This window comes from Atractosteus spatula, chromosome 28 (genome assembly GCF_055471065.1).
Source record: "Atractosteus spatula isolate fAtrSpa1 chromosome 28, fAtrSpa1.hap1, whole genome shotgun sequence".
Taxonomy (NCBI): Eukaryota; Metazoa; Chordata; class Actinopteri; order Semionotiformes; family Lepisosteidae; genus Atractosteus; species Atractosteus spatula.
In genome coordinates, this window is record NC_142733.1 from 7,329,733 (window position 1) to 7,355,003 (window position 25,271).

Sequence of the window (25,271 nt, forward strand, 5' to 3'; positions counted from 1 at the left end):
GAGAAAAGCATGTTCCGATCCCAGGATCACAGCGTGGTACTGTGTCCCTCAAGGCTGGGGTTTTTTCAGATAAGGTCTTGTCAACCAGTGAGCTATTGCCTTGTGATTATTAAGCAATTTCTTGCTTTTATGCATCCATTTATGAAGGCTAGTTCACATCCCATTGCTGGGCTTAATATTCTGAAATGTATGTATGGGTAGTTAAGGGACCTTTTTTGGGCATCAAAGGATCTAGATTGTTCTGGCCATATATTTCCTTAGGTTTGTACAAATCACTCGGGGTTCTTTAACATGGGGGATCAAGCTTTGAGTTTGGACTGTGCATAGTGGCCAGGGATTTGGAAGTTTTCTTACAGTGTGGTTTGTGTAGCTCAGAGCCAGCAGTTGGCTGTGATAATTCAAGCAAAGCACATTTGTTTGTAAGAGGAATGATGAGAGCAACAGGCCTGTTTCATGAGAGTAATCCCAGAAACAAGCATGGAAAAGTGAAGGATTTAGAAGAGGAAGTCAAGCTTTGCATTACAAAGAAACATTAATATCCTGTATGACAGTTAATGGTACCAGCATGACCAGAAAGTCCATCCATCCACTTTCTAATCATTTCTTCCAGTTCGGGGGCAACCAGAGCCTTATCACAGCAAGCAACAGGTGCAAGGAAGAACACACCCTGAACAGGATGTACATCCATCACAGGGCAGACACACAGCTACACTCACACTCACACCAGGGCAAGTTTGACCAGAAAACAATTAACCTACCAGTACGCCATTAGACTGGTAGGTTAAAACTGGAGCACCCGGAGGAAACCCAAGTGAACCCAGGGAAAACATGCAAACTCCACACAGACAGCACCCCAGGTCTGGAACTGAAGTCAGGGCACCAGGGCGTTGAGGCAGCAATGCTCACCACTGCACCCACATGCTGCCTTATTGCACACTTAAAGTCCACTAAACTCAGCAACACTTTACTAGTAATAATGTGATTCATTCAAAATCTATCTCAGATCTCTTCCTCTTTCTAAATCACTGGTATTTCTGGACATATTTGGCTGTACTCTAACAGTAGTAATATTAGTCATGTGTGTACAATGTGTGTACTGTATGTCAAGAAACCGTAGTTTATCCACTTGATGCTCACACACTGTTCTGAGAGATGAATATCCTGAATGCATCAGCATTTTGAAATCCAAACCTCACCCTTATCCTTCCTATCATATATTTGTAATGTTTTAGAGACTTTGTTGATACTGCAGCCTTGAAAAATACTTTGCAATTCAACACCATAATGATATATAAGGGCTTTATCTTTAAGAATTGTAGCACATAGTCACTAAGTGGTAGGGATGCAGGTGTGAGGTGAAAGGTCAAGGATGACAAATGTTATGTTTCTGGCCTCATCCGACTGGTAGGACGTACATGATGTCTTGGAAACAATATTCTTGTAACGTCATTGCCAAAGACATATTGTCCCAATTGCTGAGCTATCTATACAATTTATTACACAATCCTGGGACGTAGAGTGTATCCATATTTGCCCCACAGATAAACTTAATTCAGAATACGTTAACAATCTAGAATCCATATATTGTGGCACACACTTTACTCAACATCTCTGACATGCTTGGCCCAGTAACTGCTGGAACAGACAAAAGCAGTGTGTAGTTTATTTTGATGCAATTTGCTTCTATGTGAACAGATCTAATGGGCAAGGAACAGAATGAAGACAACACAGTGACTAATTTAACTATGTTTGTTTAATACTTAAACTAATTCCTCACACGTATATAGCGCTCTTCTGGACACTCCACTCAAAGTGCTTTACAGGTAATGGGGATCCCCTCCACCACCCCCAATGTGCAGCCCCACTTGGATTATACAATAGCACATCTTAAAATGCAAAATACACTCATTATTAATTTATAGCATGATGTATCTACAGCAGCTAAAGCTCCAATGAACATACTGAAGGAGGGTTTTATTACTTACTTTTAGTGCAGTGCATATCACACACCAAGAAACATGTGGCACATTCTTTAACAATCCATGTGGATTTTGGAAGTGAGAGTATTTATATGTATATACATGCCCTTAATCTTTAACATAACACAACTCACTTGGGCATTGGGTATAGTGGTATATACAACCTAAACACGGTCTGTTTTCAATAGGAGAGACTTGTTCCTTTGACAACATTATTAACATAACATGCTGAAATAAAAACCCAGCCTAAAAGGGGTTCAGTCGCAAAATGGAAAAAAAAAATCAACTCACATATACAGTATATTGAAAGCGGATTTTGCTCCTGCCTCCAGATTGTTCAAGACTAAACGCTGTAGGCCTTACTTGAGACACAGGCCTCTTAACCAAAGCACTTTGGTGATAACTGTTCAAGAGCCAGTCTGTAGGTTGTAACGAGACAGGTGGGGGGCACTCCCACAGGTGTAGACGATAGATGTGTAATGGAGGTTTCCATGGCAACAATGGAACTGGTTGCAAGATGTGAAATTACTTCTAAAAGAGAAAGTCTGTACCAACAGAGGCTGACTTGTCTTCCCAGCACTTGGATTCTAAAACTTGGATCCAATAAGGAATTAAAGGCTTCTGAAAAGTGATCAATTGGACCGCTTACTAAATAGGTTAGAGATTTTTTAAAAATCAACACTCTCAATCGCTGGAAGGGGAAAGGCAAAATATGACACAGGATTTCTTAGAAAAAAATAATCATGAAAGCAGAAACAAAAGAAGATGTATATTCTACTATTGTCTTATGATCCGCCACAGGGAACCAAGGGAAGAGAAACTAACTTAATCAAATAATATTAATAATAGTACGAGATTCCTGCATTTCAAAGTATCAGAAATTCCTCAGTGAGTGACTTTCAGTTTATGTTTTGCTTTGCAGTTGCTTTCAGTGCCACAGTGAAGTATGAGGGGTGGATGACCTGTCCTACATCACAGGAAACAGATTCTGCTGTGCTCATCTGATTATCTCGGAAAACACACACATAGTTTCACAGGAACAGTCTGTGACAAAATTAGACATCCCCTCCTCCTAACTCAGCTTCTACCAGATTTTGAGTCTCAACAAAGCACCAAAAACCTCAAGCCTTCTTTTTTGTACATTGGAAAAAAAGTATATACTTATTACTGAGCAGTTTCCCGCTTTAAAAATCCACCCACATATTTGTTTTGCTATCTTTTTATGTCTTTGAAGTGCACGCCATTCATATCTCCTTCCTATGTCCATACCATTACAGGCATGATAACAAAGCTCTTTGCAGTTCTGAGACATGTTTGCTTTGGAAGGGCAGCTTGAATTTCCTGAGCTTTTGCTCACAATACCAGGAAACCAAAAAAAAAAACACCAACAAAAGACTATGGGCAACAGAAGACAGGAGCAACTGCGCTGTAGGCAATCCAGGCAGGGCCTTCAGAAGATACTGCCAGTAATGCCCCCTCGTGATGCCTAATACTTCTGATCTTTAAGAAGTCAAACAGAAAGAAAACTGCTCTGAGTAGATATCATTTTAATAAGTTATTATAAGACCTGCAGAAAATCCATGAAATGTGCAAAATGTGCTCTTGTATGCCTGAGCCAGGAAAACTGTAATAGATGACCCAATTAACCTCTATTGTTTTATACAGCAGAAACTATTTTCCTGCTTCATTGCTTACTCAATGACAGGACTCAATGTGACAAACAGAACCCTCAGAATCTGATAAAAAAGAAAAGGAACTAGGTGCAGCTATAAAAACAATATACTTTAGTCAGATTTCAGTTTTGGATTAAACAGTACTAAAAAGTAAATGATCTGAGTTTTTCTATATTTCAATTCCAAGTAAGTAAATATCAGTGACACCAAGGGGTACCTCACTTTAATATACTGTAACACACAAGAGGACTTGTACAGTAAATACAAGGTGCAGATCAAGAATAAAGTATTGTGTTTTTATAATTGAAGGTTGCAAACTACAAAAAAAAGACGTGCACGATTCTTTTCACTCGGTCTTTTCGAACTTTTTTGCTTTACAATTAAACAGTTCCTCTTTAGCACCAATACTAACCTCTCATGCCAGGAACATGCACAGTGACCACGGGGCACACAGTACATTGTGCTCTGTTTGAAAAACAGGAGCCCGAGGACTGCGGCGGAAACCACACAGAGGTGCAATTCATTTCAGGTGGGGGAGTGAGTTGTCAATTCACCTCCTGCTGTTTTCTACAGCAGCACTTCAGAGCCGGGTGAATGAACTGAGCTCCTCTCCTCTCTGTAGCATGCCTTGCTTTTGCAATTTCTTACCTACAATTGAAACTATTTCCAGAAATCGTGACTTTTACATGGCGAGGAGAGGAAGAATTCATCATTTGGGAATTTGTGCTCAGCACAAGGCTTTTGATCGGAGACAGATCAGATAAACTGACCCCCCTCCCCCCACCACCGACTCACTCCTTTAGTATCTTTTAACAAAAATAGCTACAAAAATTACAATAGAAAAAGGGGACTATGCTGAGATTTTTTAATCCTATACAATTATTTTCTCAGCTTTCGGTATTTTTCATTTCTTACCCACCGAATTTGAAATCGCAATGTTTTCCAGCAACACGAACTCAGCTGCCTTTGTTTCTTCTTATTCACAGCAATCTGTACATCTCTTAAAAAAGCAATTAGGAGCTAGTGCACTTTCACCACCTCCCAGTGTATGAAACCGTATTCATTGTCCTCTGCATACAGGATGTTCAGCTTATAGCTCGTAATGATTAATTAATTGTAATTGTAAATACTGTAGTTAAGGCAAAACGCTCCAGTGGCTCCAGTGGAAAGCAGACTCAGGTCTTGTTGGTAATTAGCAGATGTTTGTTTCCCTGTTAAAAACACTAATCAGCCCAAATCCATTCAAAATGACATCAAGTGACAAGGCAGAGCACGCTGTGTTATGTCTTCTCCACATGGTAGAAAGTGAAAGGTACAGAATGAAGACAAGCAGACATGCTCCTCAGATCAGCCCACACACATACGAATATTCCCCCCAGAAATACCCACCTCCTTAATACATACATTTTCTGCTTTGCTTTTGGGAAAATTCAATCCTCTAAAAGTTATGACTGTCCATTGTAATGCTACGGGGGTAATTATAATAGAATTAAATCTCAGTGTGGAACACACTTTCCTACTTAGCAGCTGAGAGAAAGATCAGAACTCAATTTTACTTTTTATAAAAAAAAGAAAATTAAAATAACCGGGCTACTGACAAAATACACACCAAAACAAGAAAGAGCTTAGATTTAACAATTCTAGGAGGTGAAATATTGACTTGGTTACATGATAATTGCAAAGCTTGTGTAAACCTTTATGATCAAACATTTTTTATAGCATTTTATTCAAGGTAACATGAAAAGTCTTATCATCTTAATAGCTGAAAGTCTGGATAACATCTAACCACAGCAATTTGCAAACAATGAAGAACAGGCTTGCATCAAAGAGTTTATTGATGCCGGAACTTTGGAAACACACTCCATAGATAGTGAGTTTCCAAAATACAGTTTATGAACCAAAGAAGCACAAGAAACACAAACCCAGACTTGAAAACCACAAGTAAAGGGTCTAAACGGAACACTGTAAATGATGCATCATCTTTGTCTTATTGCTTTCATTTAAAGTGCTTTAGACAAAGTAGTCCCGTTCAATCTCCCAACGAACAATGGTTAATTAGGAATCAAAAGGCTAGAATTTACAGTTCACTAGAAAAACCCACTCCCCTGCTCCTGCATCCATTTCACCTCTCTGAAAGGCGCAAATGTGCAATGTCTCAGATTTCAGCTCATCTGTCCGAACATTTGTCATTGAGGAAATTTCCTCCACTTTTTTTTGGCTCAGAGCTATGAGAATCAAAACAGTCGGATCTTTCATCTAACTTCGATCTGGCTTGAAGAAGCTCCTTTCAATGGTGTCGTAAGCACTGTCACAGCATGGAGTTGACTGTTGCCGAAATGCCACATTTTAAACCAGGCTCATTAATCCCCTGCCACATGACGAGAATTTCAAAAGGCAAGAACCGATGCACTAAGAGAATCTCCCGGTAAAAACAGGGATCGTAAGGATCCACATTTTGGGAAGGGATGTGCAAGCCCGCAGTTCTCACTCCAATGTGAGAGACGGGTTCTAGTCCGGCCTTTTGTAGGCACATACCCATGTAGACATCATCGATGGGCAGAAGAGTAATGGAGTGGGACATGTTGTATATAGTCCTGGCTGTATAACCTGAAAGAAGGAACCCCCCTCCACCACAGTATGGGGGATACGAGTCTGATTCCTGGACCTGAACAGGGACATAGTACTTGCTCCCAGGTTCCCTGATGGGACCCACATACCGGATGAGGTGGCCCACAAAGAGATGCTTGTCCCCTGCGCTGTTCCCTGAGCCCTGCAGGAACTGGACCATGTTGCCGGTGTTGGCAAAGATATCATCGTCCCCGTTGAGAAGGAAATGGACCTGGGGACACCGCTCCTCCATCCACTGCAGGAAGAGGATCTGCTTGAGGGTGAGGTTGTAGAAGGAGTCGTGGAAGTCCCACTGCAGGACGTCCTGGTACTCCTGGTTCTCCAGCTGCAGCAGGCGGTTCAGCTTGCGCCTCTCCCTGCCCTGGCCCGTCGTCCCCGAGACGAAGACGCGGCGCACCCACGCGCCGTTCTCCCGCCGCTCCCTGCCCCACGTCTTGCGGATGACTTCCCGGCGATCGTAGTTCGCCGGCGAGCTCTTGATCATCAGTAGCAGGAAGACGTCGGACGAGTCCTGGGGCGTCTTCCCGCACTTCTCCGGCACGTCCAGCAGAATGGGGAAATTCCGGCAGTGACGGTACCGCAGGAAGTCCTTGATGTGCAGCGGGAGAGAGGAGAAGCCCGAGATGTTGGGCATCGAGGCGTTCTCCTTACACTCGGCCACAGTCTTCCACAGCAGCTGGCCTTGGCCCTTGGTTACCGGAGGCTCCCTTACGGCGATCGGGCTGTCCTGCCTCCTGACGCGCAGGTCTCTCCCGGAGTCACCTCTCTGGAAGAGCAGGACCATGCAGAGGGCTCCCACCACCAGCAGCAGGCACGTTTCCACAACGTGGGCTGACCTTCGCATCTCGGCACCTGCGCGAGAGAAACCAGAGTCCCAGGTCAACGGAGGCGAAGTTCTCGCCCGAGTCGCGAACATAAAACACTTTAAAAAGCTCGACCTTCAAACGCATCGAAGGCCACACACTAAATCTTTGACCCATTTCAGATCAGCGTGTCCTTGCAGCGTCTGCAGCATGAACGCTGACCTCACCTCGGAGCGCAGTTGTATGAACACCCTTTGCCTTCCTGACTTGTAAAAGTGACAACGGTTCTAAACATGATCTTTGAGCCCATTCGCACCTCGTCGGCTTAAATGTAAATTTGGGGTGTCTAATTAGGATGACGCTGTCGGATTTCTACTAGATTTATGGAGCGAGGAGGGAGTGCGAGATCCGGTGACAGGATCGCCATTTAAGGAAGAGCCTGACGCTTCACAATGGGAGTAAGTTTGTTTTTTTAGACCATTAATTATTTTTAAGACAAAGCACAGTTCGTTCTTCTCTTTTTCTAAGACTCAAGACATTTGGAGAGCTCTGTGCTGCACATGAGTGCAAGACTGAAGAAAAGGTTTCTTTAAATAAAAAATGTTAAACGGATGTTTAATAGGATTCCCTTGATTTCACAACAAAGGTTGTATTAACCGTTCACTTCGCTTGGTTCAATTTAATAGACTGTAAAACCGAAACCTCCTTTAAATTCCCACATACCCACACGGATACAATGTTTGGTCGGTTTTAACATCAGATTGCAATAAACCCCCCCTAATCGGCTATAAAGAATAGATACTTCATTTTAAATGTCTTGGTTATTAATGTAGCAAACCGACACAGCCAGTGTTAAATCCAACTAAACAGTCTTCATAGTCCGTTTTTTTTTTATTGCAGCGAAGCACTATGAAGAATCAGCTCGGTCAGAATTAGATTATGAAATGAGAAAAAAAGAGTGATAATTAATGGCATTTATCTCAAATGTGCAGTTATAAAATAACCCCTGGACATAACAGAGGATTCTTTTGTCTTCTGATATGCCACCTTTACGACATGTTCCACCTACATGTTTTCTGTAACTACTGTATAATCGGGCTACAAATATTACCAGTCGTTTAGGGTAATACATAACGTTTCCTTCTCGTTCTTATTAGTGAAATGTATAGAAATCCGATTTAAAATTTTAGCGAGAAGCATATAGGCTGCATTTCGTCCTTATTCCGTTTCCGTTGGTACCTTACATATACCAATTTTCATCCTGCAATTATCTCTACAGTCGTATACAGAAATGTGTTGGTCATTTCCATTACACGAAATTAGATCTTATACTGTACATTCGTTTAACTCAAATTGTATTATGTTATTAGAAAACAGACTTGTGTTTAACTAGGGGGACGTTATTTTTGCGGTAAAAATAATGGAAGAGTTTAGTCGTAATAGCTACTATTAATTTTAAAAAAAAGAAAATTTGAACTGGCAAAGGAATGGAACCTGACCATCACTGGAACAAGCTGTGATTGAAGACGGCGATTCTCCCCGTCAGGTTACAGTCGTGCAGACTTCTTACTTTTCAAAACTGGCCCATCCAGTGGAGCAGATTAATTCTCTTTGCAAATCCGAAAAGCGCTGCAAGACCCGAAGGACAGCGCTCAGAGACCATTCAAACCTCAAACAAGAAGCAATTACGCTCGAACCGGAGAAAAATAAGAAACCCTTTCATCAGTCTCTTCCCGATTCCTTCATACACCTCATACCATACCGGTATGCACATAGCAGATCCCTTTTAAAAGTGGCGTCAAGTTAAAAGCGTCATGCACTAGCGACTGGATGATGTCTAACCGAACTACAATGCGGCAGTATTTTGGAGTGTGAGGGGGTAGATTCCTCGGCGTTGGCGGTGTCCCCGTCTCTGGAAAGTCGTACTCTGATATATCCGTTTCTTAAAGTGGCTGGCTACAGTCCTTACGCAATAGGATATCATAGGGAAATAGAGGCGGAAGAAACAAAACCAAACGGGCAATGTAAATCTCATTTTTATTATGAAAACCACCACATCCATTTCTTCCGTTTTCCATTCGCTACAAATAAAAAACTCCTCTCCCGAAAGGGAATGGAACCATTACATATTGAAAACACTTAAGTCTGAAGGTCCCTATCAATAAACTACAACTCCGTTCACCCGCCTAAATAAGTACTTCATCGATTTTATGAAGGGTTGTTCTTTACCTTCTATGTATTTTATTTATTGCAAATCAAAAACGGTAACTTTGTTTAAACCATGGTAGTACTGTGCTAAAACGTCGAGATTCATTTTGTAATTCCACACGGCACAGTTACATCTTTCTCAATAAAATTAGACCACATTTACGATTAAAATTCCTTGCTGCGGTATTACACCTTCCATTGTAATTTAAGCATGTGCTGTGCGTGTTTGGGGTGGGGTCTTTATGGTCACCAGTCTTAAACGGAAGCAGTTTGTTTTTCTTCTTGCTTTGGAATCTATCTCGGAATGAAAGAATACTAGCATTTCCAGTTCTGTGAAAGTGAAGTTGTTTTCGTTTATCTTTTAGAATCTCACGAGTCCTAGTCGCTGCTTCGCGTTTTAATCTTAGCAGGCTGAATTTTTCTCTTCGATCAAGGCAACAGCCACAACACGAGAGGATTAAAACCAAAAACAGTCCAACACGTTATGCCTGTGCGTGGTTTCCGTAGTCACCTTATTGTGAGGACGTTTCTTTAGCAACGAGAAACTTGGGCTGTATTGTGAAAAAGGCTACCAATGGGAAGAGGCTACCGGGCCAAGTAGCCTGTGGGGTCGTGTTAATTGTAATTTGATTTTAATGTATTGAAAGAAAACCCAAGAATTAACAAATTCCAGGCAATGTAAAAGCACTCCAATTAGAGTTCACTAGCAACAGATTGTTAAACTTCTGTCTCATATCCAGCTTTGTTTTCTGTTTCTATTTCATTCTGGGAAACATCCCTCCCTTAATAAAAGTTACTGAATGTAATGTAATGTCTTTTTCAAATAGTTCCGTTAAAACGACATTTTAATGCTAACGTTGCTTTTCTCCCGGTTTTAAATAGGCACAGATTTGTATTTTTTTAGCAATTTCTTTACATTTTGAACTGCTTTTCTGAATAAGATCAACATTTCTAACACCATGCCTTTTTTTCCAAACACCCGACGACATCGACTACTCCGCAAACCTTCCCCTCAAAGAACGGTGTTTCGGGAATAAAAAGGAAGATAACTGGGCTATCAGACATTCGGGGTGACTTGAGCAAAAAAGGCAAAGCAAGCTGTACCGAAGAGATTTGAGGTCTATTGTAGCTGGTGCAGTCTCCCGGTTAAAACCGAACTGGAGAAAACTGCACTGTTTGAATTCGCTTTCATTCAAAATCTCAAGCAGGTGTTTTTTTTTTTAATCGCTCTCTACGTAGGCTCATCGCCAATTTTGTAAAGAAGTCTTTTCTATTCATGCGGGTCTTTTTTAAAAGGGTGTAGACGAAAGGCACGAGCCACAGCCGGGAATGTGTACAGAGCTTTTCATCTTGAGATAATCTTAGATCGCAACATTATCAGTTCATGTTGCACGTACTGTGTGGCACACGAGCTAATACTGGGGTAAAGAGCACCAGTCACGTCAAAAAAATGCAAGACAAGACGTCGATGACGTAGCTGTTCTCTAATTGACAGCCGGGCATGATAACGAATTTGGCGTCGTTGGCTGCAGTCAGACGTCAACAGGTCGCAGGGAGGATGAAGCCATTCAGCTTAATCTAATTCAGCGAATTCATTCCTTTCGTTTCCGATCAGAAATGCAGACTATTCGTTACTTACTGTACGCTCCAGAAATGAGGAACGATTTTGTCTTAAACATTAGCTTAGCCTGAAGGCATTTTGTTTTCTCGGGCAGATCTTCCGAGTCCAGTTTCATAATGTCGTTGACTTTCTCCACTTTCGGTTCAGTGTCCACGAATAAGGTGGGCCAAAAACAGACTTTTTGGCAAATGCCAGGCTTAAAAAGTTATTTTTCGGATGCAGACAACAAAAGAGATGTGTTTGTCTCAGATCGGAGACGAGGTGTTTCAGTTTTTCACTGGATTCTTTCGATCTTTTTATATCCAGCCACGAAATTCTGAGAGGAGCAGGTTCAGACTTACACGAATAGCCCATGGGGACAGAGACATTTCTTTTTAACCAGGTTCGAGCATATCGTATTATTCGCAACATGTACATTGTCCCCATATCTCTGTCGTTTCCGCAAGGTTATTTTGCTGCAGTTTCACCTAATTCAATATTTGTGTTCGTATAAAACAGTCTTTCGGAATTGTGTCTTGTGTTTCCAAGTAATACTGATTCACTCAACAAAACACGCTTACTTCATAAAATCACATAATTACATTATATTGCAAAATCATTTTTATCGTCTTGGTGGTTTAATTTTGACACAGACCAGCGCCCGAGTGACCAACTTCAGTCAGCGGTGCGTTCAAGGTCATTTTAACCTCGGAAGAAATGAACTAATGAAACAACTGATTTGAAGAACTGGAATAACCAGTTTTGTGTTTTAGGTATCGAACAGCTATGCGTTTTAAATTTCTCGCCAAGATGTGCTGAACTGCTTCGGCTCAGGATCAACGAAACAGAATCAGGTCTCGTCGTCCTAATACGACCGTAATGCCCTTGTCCTGTTACATTAATTAGCGTACGCATTAGGTTTTGTTTTCGCAGAGGTTTGGGGGAAATCGTTTCACAATGCATGCATGTTTCTTCCTCTAACACAAAACAAAGTTCGCTCACACCTGAAGAAGGCTCCACGGCCGAAACGTTGTGTTTTCTTTCTTCTCTTTTCAGCATGGAATAAAACTCTTACTTTTTCCCTAACACAAAACATATCCAATGACAGCCCTGACCCAGCACCAGCCCGCCTCCTGTGTATTGTTGTAGATTGTGAACAGTAACTGAAGATGCGGCCTAATTAATATCCTTTGTACTTCAATAGCACGAGCAAAAAAAAAAAAACCTTTTCAATGAAAAGGGAGGTCTGAAGTCTGTTTACAGTGAAGAGTACCGCTCAAGTATTGCCGACGATTTCTACATTCGGATATCTGTGGCGTTTTAAAAAACTGGTATCATTTTCTGTAGTAGTTCAGGTGGGTAGCTGCGTCAGCATGCGTAGGCTGCAAAGGAACAAGTAATAGGTTTATTCCATGCTGAAAAGAGAAGAAAGAAAACACAACGTTTTGGCCGTGGAGCTTTCTTATCATTTTTTATAGGCGATTTTGTTTATTCCGTCGTAACCAATGCTGCCTTAATCAAAAGTATATATTGTACCAGTGGTGGGTTTTCCTTGATTCTGGACTACAGCCCTCATGACTTTCAATTATCTTTGAGTTCAGAAGCCCCGCTCCATTTGTGCGACGTGCAGACTTTACTCATTGGGTAATTGGGAACTCGTTCCCCTTTCCCTGGATATCCGAGCACACTCTTCCGTGTATTTGTAGTTTTTCCATACCGTTTACCGCTGCCACTACAGGGCTCAAGAGACTGAAATTGTGTGGTTTATAGCGGACTACATTAAGTGAACGTTTAAACACTTCACTTAAGCGTAAAGCCAGTTTGACTTGACCAAATAAGGAGGGTAGTTGTAGACGACTAACAAGATTCTCACAGTTTCCTAGCGGTTTTAACTGGCTGAACTATTTTTACAATTGAGAGCATTAGCAAATCCTTTTTAACTTCAGACGCCGTTATCCGCCTTGCAGTAATGATACGAAGGGTGATAAAATCACCGCTGTAACGAAATGCAATTAACAATTAATTTAAAACATTGTATCGTCCGCTGTGTCTTGTAGCCGAATAGAGCTATTAGTGATAGAATAATCGATTGATATTTCCAAATCTACTTGGAAGCACCATCACCTGCCACCGTTTTGAAAACAGCGGCAGATGATCTTTTGAGTTTGTTGATAAAATTGAAACACCCTGTCATTTTCCAGGAAGGATGACGCCCTTTCTAGCTGAATGTTTTTTTAGTTTTTTTTCTTGTGTCCCAAAACTATAGAGAAATTTTCCCAAGAAGGACACTCCGTGAAACTCTGACAAAGTATCATCGGTGGTTTTAAACAGGTACTGTCAATAATTATTCCCCGAGCGAATAACTATCTTTTTCTAGTGGAAATAACACGAATTCCAAAATAAATGAAGTTACAGCATCAGCAATCTAATCTAATTTATTTTAAGCAAATCACCGTTCAAAAACATGACTTGTTTTGAATTATCCCAAACGTTAGTTTTCAGACATCAGTCTTAATCGTAATATTTTTTCTCATTATTTCTTGTACTTTTAAACTTTAGGGAACAATATTTGGATTTGTTCTATGGTGACAAACTATATAAAGTTTTTACGTTTTGTTGACAGACCTGGACAAAAAAAGATAAACAGCTTCAGCCATGTTTATACTGTACACTCCTACTCCTCTGAAATACGTAACGTTTATTTACAAAAATAAATTCCCTGGTTGTCGAAAACAGGTCAGTCTTCGGGTACTCCTTCGGTATTCCTGTACCTAAGCTGAATGATAAATCTATCCGTTTATGACGGTCTTTAAAAGGTGAGCTCTCTTTTTTAAACCCAAGCGCTTTCAAACGCACCACTTTCTAAAACACGTCAAACAGAAATCAATGTTTCTGTTTCTGTGAAGTGCTCGTTCAACTCACGAGCGCTCCGCTCCAACTAACGCAAAGACACGATTGCAGCATAAACTAGTTCAAGATCAAAAAGAGCTGCGAGATTGGAAAGCAACCTTTGTCCATGTTTTGCAGATGGAGAATGCGAAAACAACCGGCTAACCCGTGCGAAATGAGTAAAAGGTTTCGGTACTTCACCTGGTGCTGCTCGTCTCCTCCGTGGGGCTCTTCAGCTTCTACTTGGCTCAAACGCCTGAACTCACAAGCCACCCAATTTGATCTCGCGTTGCTGTGTGTGAACTGATAGCTCAACGCAGAGGTATCCTGGCCATTGCAGCTACAACAGATGTCATTACTCCACCCTCGTCGAGGTCTTCCCCTTTATTACATATTCCCTCGCTATTTTGTTGCTGGCATTTATGCAAACAACGTACGTACAGCCAGGTACTGCATCACCTCATGCCTCCGCTCTTTAGGTTATTTTTAAGCGCAGAAGGTAGATGATTTAATCGGAAGAACTCGTTAAATTGCCTCTTGCAGACAGTTGCTCACATAAAAAAAGTACTTTGGAATATATCATAAATCCGACTGCTTGTATATTCCAGCGTCTTCCAGTTAATTTAAATATATTGCACAATGTGTTTATGGCATGCAAACTACAGGTTCTTGGAAATACCGAGAGATAAGCGACCTCCATATTCGCTGGTTCGCAAAACAAGTTTTGTAAGTGACCGGTTTAAACAACAGATACCACCTCCCTTCAGTTCTGGTTGCAAAGGGAGCGATTCTGGCTGTAGCAGTCGATATGTGAAGGAAAACTTCCATCGGTCAGCAAGAGCTCTCTTGCCAATACAGTAGCGCCTGAGTTCCTGGGAGTCGGGCGGACTGGTTGAGAGCAAACATTTTGGTTGTCACGGACGCTTCCCGAGTTCAGACCATCTAGTTGTTTCAAAAACAAATTACGCTAACAAAAGGGCTGGGTTCTTGTGTACGAGACTTGAATTGTTTAACACATCAACCCCAAGACCGTTGTTATTATTTAAAGAAGGTTAGTGTCCTTATTAGCTCAAACACACATCTTTACTCCTCTTTTTTCCATGGAAGTACCTGTATGGAAAAGAGCCAAGGTCGCCGGAGTTGAACTGTGGAATGAGGGGGAAGTAGAGAGCTCATGGTCCTCACTGTCGCGTCGAGAGTTTATTTACTGCGCCTGCTTCACTCTCAATCTCGCCTCCGCGCTGTTCTGTGCGTTACTCAAGTAAAGTCAACAAAGGGTATCACAGACCCTCTTGGAAACCACTGACTAGCTGTGATTTTCTTTTGAAAAGAAAGGTGTCGCTCGGTAAATGAGCTGCTTACCCCTCGTTTAGTTTTCGGAATTCAGCTTCAGTTTTTCGGAACTCAGCGGCTGTAGTGAAGTGCTTTGCTTTTCTCAACAACAGAATAAAAATAATAAAATAATAATAAAAAAAAATGCCCCTTAGCAGCGTTCAGATGTTTCATGGAGTAAAAAACTACGGCAAGATTAAATTTAAGTATGATTTGCTTTGTAATTTTCTATGCTCAAGGAACCTGTGGTGTTCTTTCAGTTTAACGCGAAATAATGTGTATTATTTATATCCCTTCACGCTTTCACAAACGGAATCCCTGTCTGTCCCCCTCACTCGTGAATCCTTTCACAGCAAAAGAACCACCCCAAAAAACCGGTCTGACATTTAAAAAGAGAAATGTTCTTTTAACAATAAAGAAATACAACAGATCCCAAACGCTGTCTCAGATCAGACGCCAAAACAAAAAGCTAATGTAGATCAAATTACTGTATGCCACTGTATCCATTATACATAATCTGAAACATTTCTTTTGAGGAAGAATACTTTCTGGAGAACCTTACACCTCTAAGTAAATTAGTTTTCTTACTGCTTTTATATCATTCAGTGTACACTGTTCTCTGTGTCTAGCTGCAATTATGCACCCTGGTTACACTTCAGACAAAGCAGAATATTACTACAGTCTTACAGTCAAAACAGCACAGGGAGGTTTTCATTTTCACCTTAAAAAGTCAAATAGATCTTCATGACACACCTCTACAAAGAGCGTCTTCGGCTCTAATCAGCCAAATGAATCTCTGGTGCACTGTGTTTACAACACCTGTCATCTGAAGTGTTGTAGTCTTCCCAGTGCCCTGCTTCCAGAGAATTTAGAGAATGTTTTTCAAGGTATTTCAATTCGTATCTAGACATCTGCAGAACCCAGAGACTATGTTTTCTTGACCTTCAGGACAAAGGCAACTCACCCTGATGAAATGTTTGGTGTAAAACTCACCATTGTTGTTACCCTTGCAGAAGATTCTCAGCCAAATATTTCTCCGGGCTGGACATGCAAAGCCACAACACCCGACACTGTTGTTCCTGGAATACCTTCCTGGCTTGATTGATATCACCTGACAGGTGAGGGAGAGTCCTGCAATCTCCCTGTTGCCTGAGAGACAGTGTCGGGTGTTGTGGCTTTGCATGTCCAGCCCGGAGAAATATTTGGCTGAGAATCAGGAAGCCTGTTTAATCCACTGATTCTCTTTGCTCTACACCTCCTCCTGATTTCCTTTAACATGGAGAGTTTCCTGGGGCCCCACACAGCTGAATGTATGTAGGACAACTGTTAGAATCCTCTGTGCCAGATACAGACACATACCACATACGCACTACACTGTGGACAGCATTAGGTGTGACCTGAAGACTGCATCACAGCCGAAATGTTGTGTCTTCTCTCTTCTCTTTTCAGCATGGAATAAACCTGTTACTTGTTCCTTTGCATATCTAGTCCTGACCATCAGTACATCCGGGACTGTGCTTTGCAGTGCATGAAATCCTCTGTCTCTGGGGACAAAGTGGGGTCAGGTATGCATTTAGCATTAGGCAAAAAGTGAGTAAGTGAAATTCTTGCACAGCAGATAGCACAACCTGAAATGTATGTACAATACATGGCATTTACTCGACATTTGCAAGAAGATACTGAACATCAGCATCAGCAAAATGTGTCCTCATCCGATTTCTCAGAAGCTCAGCAAGTCTGGGCCTGCTCAGTACTGGGATCGGAGCCCTCCAAGGAAATCCAGGTTGCCACTACAGGTGGTGTTCGTAGACCAGTAGGTGAAGCTCTTCCTTCTGCCCAACTATGGTGATCACGGTAGGAGGTGCCATGCTTTTATGTGAATCTTTAAACCAATGGCTACCCTCATGGCACTAGTTGTTAGAGCAGGTTGGTTAAATTCTACCCTATGTGTCCTCCTGACAGGCTGAAGAATCCAAAAGCTTGATCCAAGTGAAGGCTCAGAGAGACACGAGAGCTGACGTAGGCAGCTGGAGCAAGTGGGAGAGCGAGGGCAGGGGGGGATGACCAAAAAGGACAGGTGTTAGCAAGACAGTGAGTGCAGCTATCAGGGATGAAAGATAGGAGGCTCGGCTCTGTGCCACTGGCCTGGAGCTTGGCTGGACAGAGGGGGTGCTGACAGACAGAGCAGGTTCAATTGCTTACACTTATATAGCGCTTTTCTGGACACTCCACTCAAAGCTCTTTACAGGTAATGGGGATCCCCTCCATCACCACCAATGTGTAGCCCCACCTGGATGATGCGACGGCAGCCATAGTGCGCCAGAACGCTCCCCACACACCAGCTCTCAGTGGGGAGGAGAGCAGAGTGATGAAGCCAGTTCATGGGGATTATTAGGAGGCCATGATTGGTAATGGTCAATGGGAAATTTGGCCAGGACACCGGGGTTATACCCCTAGTCTTTTTGAGAAACGCCCTGGGATTTTTAATGACCACAGAGAGTCAGGACCTTGCTTTAACGCCTCATCCGAAGGATGGGCTTGAGGCAGGTGACGAAATACTTGAGCTGAGTTCAGGCTGAGTGTCCTTCTGCAAAGCAGGCTTGTTGTGCAAAGAGCACTACCCTGGTCAGAAGGCAGCTCAGTGACGGCACACCGGTTCAGTGGCAGGTAAGGGTTTAAATATCCCGGACTGATGGATTAATTGCCTGTTCACTGGTTGCAGGCAGTTGGGACAATCATTCTGAATGAGTCCTCACAGCCCCAGGAGGTGTTCATATCCTCCTGGGAATGCACATGGTTTCCATGGAGACTGAGGGCTGTGTACTCTGGCATGCCCGAGCATAACACATCATAGTATTCATTTTACATAGCAAGGGCTCTCAAACCTAACCCTGCAGAGATGCTGTCCTACATGTTTTCAGCTCTCCACAATGTAACTGCACTAATTACACTCTTATCTTGAGCTGTTTAACAGATGTTTTAGATGATTGAGGTGTGTGCTGAGCTATAGCATCTTGTAAAACCTGTTGGCCAGCACAAAAGATCGCAAACCGCAGGGGAGAAAAAGTTCTTTACTCACTATAATCTAGGACAGGTGGAGACTGAGATGTACTAAATCCTAAACAGGCACAAAAAAGGATATTGTTTTGACAAAATCAAGAGAGCATGCCGATCACAGACTTATCTGATTTACACTCCCTGTTTTGCTAGTAAAAAAGAAAAAGCAGAGCTGTGGGATTAATATATCTGCCTGTCACAACCTGAAGGATAATGGGTGAATGGATTTAGCATATTCAAACGTTCAGTTTCTACAAAAAGAAAGCAGGCAGGTTTTGTAATCCATTGTGAGGGCTACTTTACTTTCACAAGAGGGAGGGAACTACTCTGCTGTATTAAACTATTATTCTACGGTCTTGCACTGTTCTACATACCCCTGTATTGTGTTGTATTATTGAGTGCTGCAATGTATTATGTATGCTGCTACTATTGTGTAGTATTGTCCTGTTTTGTACAAAAACTTTGGCAATAGCTGTATAAAATCATGCCAGTAAACGTGTTGTGAGCTTGAATTTCAAACCCGCAGGAAAGCTGTTCCATAGGTTGAGAGTTTGAAACTCGTCATATACATGTTATATTTTACCCATTACCCACTCCTTTGCCATCACTATCAGAATTTTGCAGCATTACTCTTTTGCTGCTGTTTGAGAAAGCAATATGTTAGCTAGGGACAACAGGAATACATCGTTAGTATATGATAAAGGAGGGACATGAGGTGGTGGTCCATTGAGAAGTTCAGCATCAAATCAGGACTAGATTTGTCCCTCCAGCCCAAACATAAACCAGAGCAATGTGGACCAAACTGTACTCTTTTTTTTTTGGCTTTGACAAAATAAACCAGAAGAAACGGCACCATTGCCTTAAGGAAGAATCACTACGTTGCTTTTCTTCACTTACACGAGGCAAGGCACAAGCCAGTCCTGCTGAGACAGACATCCTCACTGAGGATAAGGAGCGAGGAAGAGGAAAGCATGTGCAAAACTAAAATGGTTCGTAAAGGGTGAGTGGGAAGGTGCTATACTCTCTCGTTGCAGAAAAGCTGTGATGAATCGACACCTGCCAAATGTAACAGAACTGGACACTGTGGAAACTTTAATTAGGGCCTAAGGCTTTGTTCTCAGGTGCCTCCCACAAGCTGTTTGAATTATTTCACTCCATGTGTATAAGATGCCAAGCTCTGAGGGGTGCGGCTCCAGGATCTTCCCTCATTGAAGAAGTCAAAGAGGTCTCCCAGCATTTTAAAAACGTGAATAAAATTGCACAATTTTCTAAAAAGAAAGTCTAACCGATAGACCTCATACCCAGCTCCCTTAAAATCTGTTTAACCAGTTTTTCAACAGGGAAGAACACATGCTAATTACTGCCTTTGTCCTTTTACTATTGTTACAATTGTTTGTGTAGAATGATCTTCCCCAGTTTGGTACTGCTTCATTTTATACTTTTGAACTGTTGCCATGGTTTCTAATTTTAATCTAAATAGAATGTGTATGTGTCTGCAAGGAAACAGAGTTGTCTGTAATTAATTCTACAATGAGGCCTCTTGACCACACCTTGCTGAAAGGCCTTTGACTTCAATCATTTGAACTAGAACAACAGGCAGCAGCATTTTTTTAAATATTGTGAAGGCTGGTTTTTGATCGTTGAGGTCTTTAAAAATGTGCTGGCACTTTCCGACACCGGTAGTAACCGCAGTCTCCTGGCTAAACTCCACTGTCAATCTGGCCGAACTACATTTACCCCAGAATTGAACTGGTGAAGTAATATCTCATGTCTCCGCCTAATCTCTTGCACAATGGGACAGAATGGCAGTCGTGAGTCACCTAGGTGGGGGATATACATATACAGTACGTCAGCGGTGCATGAAATGGGACCCCTCCCTTTTGCACTTTGAGATTGTTTTGGGATGAAAAGAAAATGCCAGGCCTACTATTATTTTAGAAAAAAAGGAGTGTGTGGTTGTTTGCCATCATGATGTAAATAGCCTAATATGCCTGAGAGGCCCTCAGGACAGGTGTGCTTAGCATGAGTCCCCATTCACTATGTGTTACTCCCTCAGTGATTTGTAACCTGACAGATCTAAGAAAATGCAGTAATGAGGGAGATGAGTACAGCACAGCCCTCGGAAGATGAGGCTCACCTGTTCTCTAATGTAATTAGTGTCTGCAATGTTAATGTACAGCAACACGCTACAGAAGACTGACTTTGCAAGCTGAGAGCATGAAACCCTAGCTTTCACAGCCCCTTGAAAATGTGATGGGACTCATTGTTTGTGCTGGTTGTGTGTGTATGTGTTGTTGGGGGGGGGGTGTTATGGAGCTATCTTCAGCAAGGCAAAGTGAAGAACATTGAAATCAAAAGAAATAAAAAATTACCACTTACCTATTTTCTAATGTGGAGCCCCGCAGTGCTGGTGATGCACATCCTTATAATAAAAGAAGTGAAAATGATTAATGTTTAAGGGCTGAAAATAATACTTCATTAATGCACGTCAAGCGATCAGCACAAAGATACACATTAAGGAAGCATTTATATACTGTATGAGCACACCTGAATTTTCTTTATAAACACTTTAAAAGACATCAGCTCCTACCAGGTTTTTAACACTCTGTTACTGCAGTTCATATATTACAACTTATTAATAATTCAGAAATGGGATCTGTAACTTCTAATGCCAGGACATTACTAGATTATTCTGGTGTTTGCCTCATCCCACAGGCAGCTGTAGTAATTTTACCTTAATGATGCAAGAGCTTTGCATTACAAGAACACCCATCCAGTTTCCAACCACTTGTTCCTGTTCTGGGTTGTGTGGCTGCTGGAGACTATCCCAGCAAGAAAGGGCCACAAATGTGGGATACACCCTGGATGGGAAGACAGTCTATCGCAGGACAGACACAAACACACACAATTACAACAGGGCTAGTTTTCCCAGAAGCCAGTCAACCTACCTGTTTGTCTTTGGACTACGGGAGAAAACTGGAGCACCCGGAGGAAACACATGTAAATATGGGGAGAGCATACAAACACAGACAGCACTCCAGGGTCAGACTTGAACTCAGGGCCCCAGTGTTGCGAGCCAGCAATGCTAACCACTGAACCACCAGGCTGCCTGATTACAAGAATATTTTTATTTGAAGTGACTACAGTTGCACAGTACAAACCAAAAAAAAAAAAACCTGTGAAACTATTTCCCTATTTTCACTATAGTGACACACACTATCTTCTCTATGACAGTGTTTTTTTTTTAATGTGACAAACCCAAACAAGAATAAAGTGTAAGAGGGAGGTTTGGGTTTAAGATGAATAAGCAGAGGGCTGCGGTTCTGGTGATAGGAGATAAGGAGGGGTGCAAACCCAAGTTCAGTATCTACAGTTTATCTCACAGCAAATGATCATCAGTGTGTGATGTTTTATCAGGGTTTCTCTTTTATTTTATTGCACTACTAATTCAAAGTAAAAGACAGTAATACAGCCACCTGGCCCCAGATAAAGCAGAGTTCTTGAGACAGGACAGGCCTTGCAGATTACCTATAACATAAAACCACATTCTCAAGCTTAATTGAGTGAGTTTAGTCTCTTTTTGTCAGTCAAAGCTTCTACTTTGGTTTAAGGTGGTCTGATAGCACAGAGGGTTTGCATGGGTGACTAGCATTACTTATGGAGGATAGGTTACCTTAAACAGGGCAATATACTGTATTAATGAACACAGCACAGGCAAGTTTATTTTTTGGACAATTACAAAATTGTTTCAATGAAACAAATGAAATAGTCCGAGAATATAATGTTCATCATAACTATATAGTGGCCATGACCACTGCTAAGACACACAGCATAGGCAGCAGATTCAGCTACATAAGAAACAGGTGACAGCATTTTAAATACAGTGAATTTAAATTTGCTTTACTATAACCAATGTGCTTGACCTACGTCTTCTTGTCTAGCAGGCAAGATATGTGGTCTTTAGTTTACTTAAAATTCCAGAAGCCTTGAATACAAATTTCCATAGACTGTAATGCACTGACTACACCATACCAGTAATTGGCCTGTTCCTGAATCAAGGTGTGCATTGAGATGAAGAGAAATGTGGTAAATCTTATTTCACAGTTAACATTGTTGGCGACTCTTGAACCAGTAAGGAGGAGGCAAAGAAAGGCAAATGCCAAACAGGAAACAATAACATTGCCAATTTTGCATTTCAGTAAAGATGGCCACAGCCCTGCTAATAGAAAGAATACGGACCTACGCCAGTGGCGGATGATTCCTGCGTCTGTATTGCTCAGCTTGATGCTCTCCAGTGCTGCTTATGAAAACTCCACCTCAGTATGTGGAAAGATCTAACTGCCAGCAGAACGTCTCACTTTTATAATCATTATTCAGGCGCAGATATTTCTGTGCAGCTCTCAGAGAGTTATAGAACAAGAAAGGCCAGTTTGGAGTTTCTTCCAGAAAGAATGCATTGGCTTTTTCAGGACAACAGTAATTTTACAGAAGGAAGTGAATACCTAAATACTTCTGCCAGAAGAAACACGGAAATAACTTTGATGAATCTGAACAACATTTGAGTTGGAGTCATAGGAAAAGCCTGCTTGGTGACCACCAAGAAAAGACCAGGTGGGCATGAGCCTGTAGCAGGAGGAAAACAGAAAAGCTGGAGATGTGAAAGAGGCAAGGAAACAGTCTGAGCTAAAGCTGTTGAGTGAAACAGCTATAGAGTGTAAACTATTTCACTAACCCTCCACGCACCGGTTCAGACACTGTTCCAGAGAGTTAGAGAGAGGAAGTAGTCACAATGTGGATCTTTGTTAAAATCATTGAGTCTTCTCCACATGGTGTAATGAAAACCAGATGTGGCAGTCCTTTACCTTCAGGAATCAGTGATCCCTAACCCTAACCCACTGCCTAATCCTCAATATATCCCTGACCCTAAAACATGCCGAATCTCTTCTGTGGAAAACATTGTGTTTTGCTATGATCCTATTATGTCTCTTGAAATAATCATAATTAGTTACAGAAGCTATTACAGCATCATATGTAGACACAATGACTGAGTTGTATTTGGCTACATATTCTGCTTTCAGACAAAATGTGGGTGATGGTTTAAAATCTGGTTTAAACAATAAGGTGAATTTACATACATATTTCTAAGGCCGGGCCAGGTAAACGAGCTGATAAGAGTTATTCAAAATTAAAACATTGCCCGCAATTATAATAAAAATAATAATTATTTGGATTAATAGTGTTTTTCATTGCAAAGACGTGCATCCCAAAGTGTCTTGCACACAGGAGGGTGCAACCCCTACCTATGAACCAGCAGCCACACTGCCAGCTGGGTAGGATACTTTTCCTCTAACAGGGGCAGGAGAGCAGAAAATGTTGAAATGCCAGAGGGGAGGCGCTCTTGGCATTCAGACTGCTGATCCCATGCAGGTGTTGTGTGCTGTAACTTTGTCTTCAATGTATGCAAATTTTAAACTGCAAGCAAATGTCACATACTGTAGCTTTTTGCCAGTGGCAAAGCCACTTTCAAGTCTCAGAAGTTGTTTCATTTACACTATAATGAAGATGTTTGCAAACAAAACTGTACATCTCTCAAGTACTGGAAATATGACTGGCTGTTGTAATCACATTTCTCAGAAGGCTTTATTGGAATAGGATGTTTACGAGACAAGGAATATAAGCCGGGAAGCATGGTGACAACAATGTCATATGTCCTTTCATTTTCACCCCACTGATACAAGGATACAGTTTAAAAGATCCAGGATACAACAACACAAACTGCGGTTTTCACACCACTGATGCAAAACAACCCTGGAAAAATACGGATTTGTACCAGAGCCGATCAGATCACGATTTTGTTCTTATTTAAGTTTGAAATCGATAGCTCTGTATCTTGCTTAGTCAGTTTTCTTAAATCCATGGTTTCTCTCCTTGGTAGATGTTTGAAAGTCTTCATTAAAACCAAGTGCCAAGGAAAATCAGAAGTTTGCTGTTGATTCAGACTGTTGTGAAATTAAATGTCATTTCAGCTCTTTGGCATTGACATAGAGTTATTAAAAAAAAAGAAACAGAGCCAGACAGGAAGACAGATGGAGAGGTGGACATGCACAGACAGGCAGGATGTCAGATAATCAACTGTGCAATATCGATACAAGAGACCTTCTGGGTATAGTGGTGAAACAACTGTTAAAATGCCATTTTGATTTGTTACGTGATATCTTAAATCTAACTATGAAGGCCAACATGTAACAGCAAAAGGCAACCAAAACACTCCTGCTGTCTTTACAGAGGGCCCCTCAACAGGTTAATTATTTTAATTGCTGTTCAGCATTTGGATTAGTTTTCTAAATCCTAGTGTGGCCTAATCCCTTCCTGATCCTATTAATAGGAAAAGTCTGCTCCCTCCTATCTTGTACTGTATCCATTTTCTTACCATGTTTCTCCCCAGGTCTGGTCGGCAGTTGAATTAGACCCCCGATAGCTGCAGAACGTAAAATAGTGGGTGAATTGACTGTGAAGAAATTGAAACTAAACTAAATACCCCACTTGTGTTATATCCAAGTGAATCTTAAACTCTAAATGAACTGAGCCTTTAGAGTGGTTTCAGAAAACCAGATATCCACATCCACAGAGAACAGGGCACAGCAACAGTGTTCTAGTGTAAAAAAACATGACAAAAGCTTAAGTGCAGGTAACATACTATAAATACAGGTAAACTGTAGTTGTGTAGCTGACTTTCCCCCTTTGTAACAAAAAACAGCGTTGTGTTCAGTTTAGTCATTATGGAAGTTTCATTTCCCTGTGAGATCAAAACAGCAAGGTTTATAGATAATATTTAAATAAAAGTATTTATTTAAATCATATAGATGATATAAATCATATAGACAATGAGGAAGCATTATATATTTTGTGCTACACATTGATAAACAAATCTGCACATCTTAAGCACATACAAACTTTAAGTCAGTTCATAGCTGCTGTGCAAACACATTATACCTCGTACCCTCTAGTAGTGGCACAACCCAGCCTGTTTTCCAGAAACCGTATCTGTTCAGACTCAGCTATATCAGATCTGGAAAAATGTTATATTTGTTTACACAATTTC

General features: G+C 41.4%; 1 protein-coding gene across 4 annotated transcripts; it reads right to left on the bottom strand.

Moving 5' to 3' along the window:
- Positions 1 to 1,735: 1,735 nt before the first annotated feature.
- LOC148813918 (N-acetyllactosaminide beta-1,3-N-acetylglucosaminyltransferase 3-like) lies at positions 1,736 to 16,192 on the bottom strand. 4 transcript variants are annotated; one of them, XM_088907683.1, is made up of 2 exons: positions 16,106 to 16,192; positions 1,736 to 7,132 (listed from the first exon to the last, which is right to left on the bottom strand). In XM_088907683.1, exon 2 carries the CDS (start codon positions 7,122 to 7,124, stop codon positions 5,961 to 5,963), a length of 1,164 nt encoding a protein of 387 aa, XP_088763809.1. In that variant the 5' UTR covers positions 7,125 to 7,132; positions 16,106 to 16,192; the 3' UTR covers positions 1,736 to 5,960. The 4 variants fall into 4 exon arrangements, with proteins under 4 accessions (XP_088763809.1, XP_088763811.1, XP_088763808.1 ...); XM_088907685.1 differs by lacking the exon at positions 16,106 to 16,192 and adding an exon at positions 15,143 to 15,225; XM_088907682.1 differs by lacking the exon at positions 16,106 to 16,192 and adding an exon at positions 13,982 to 14,680.
- Between the last annotated feature and the right edge of the window lie 9,079 nt (positions 16,193 to 25,271).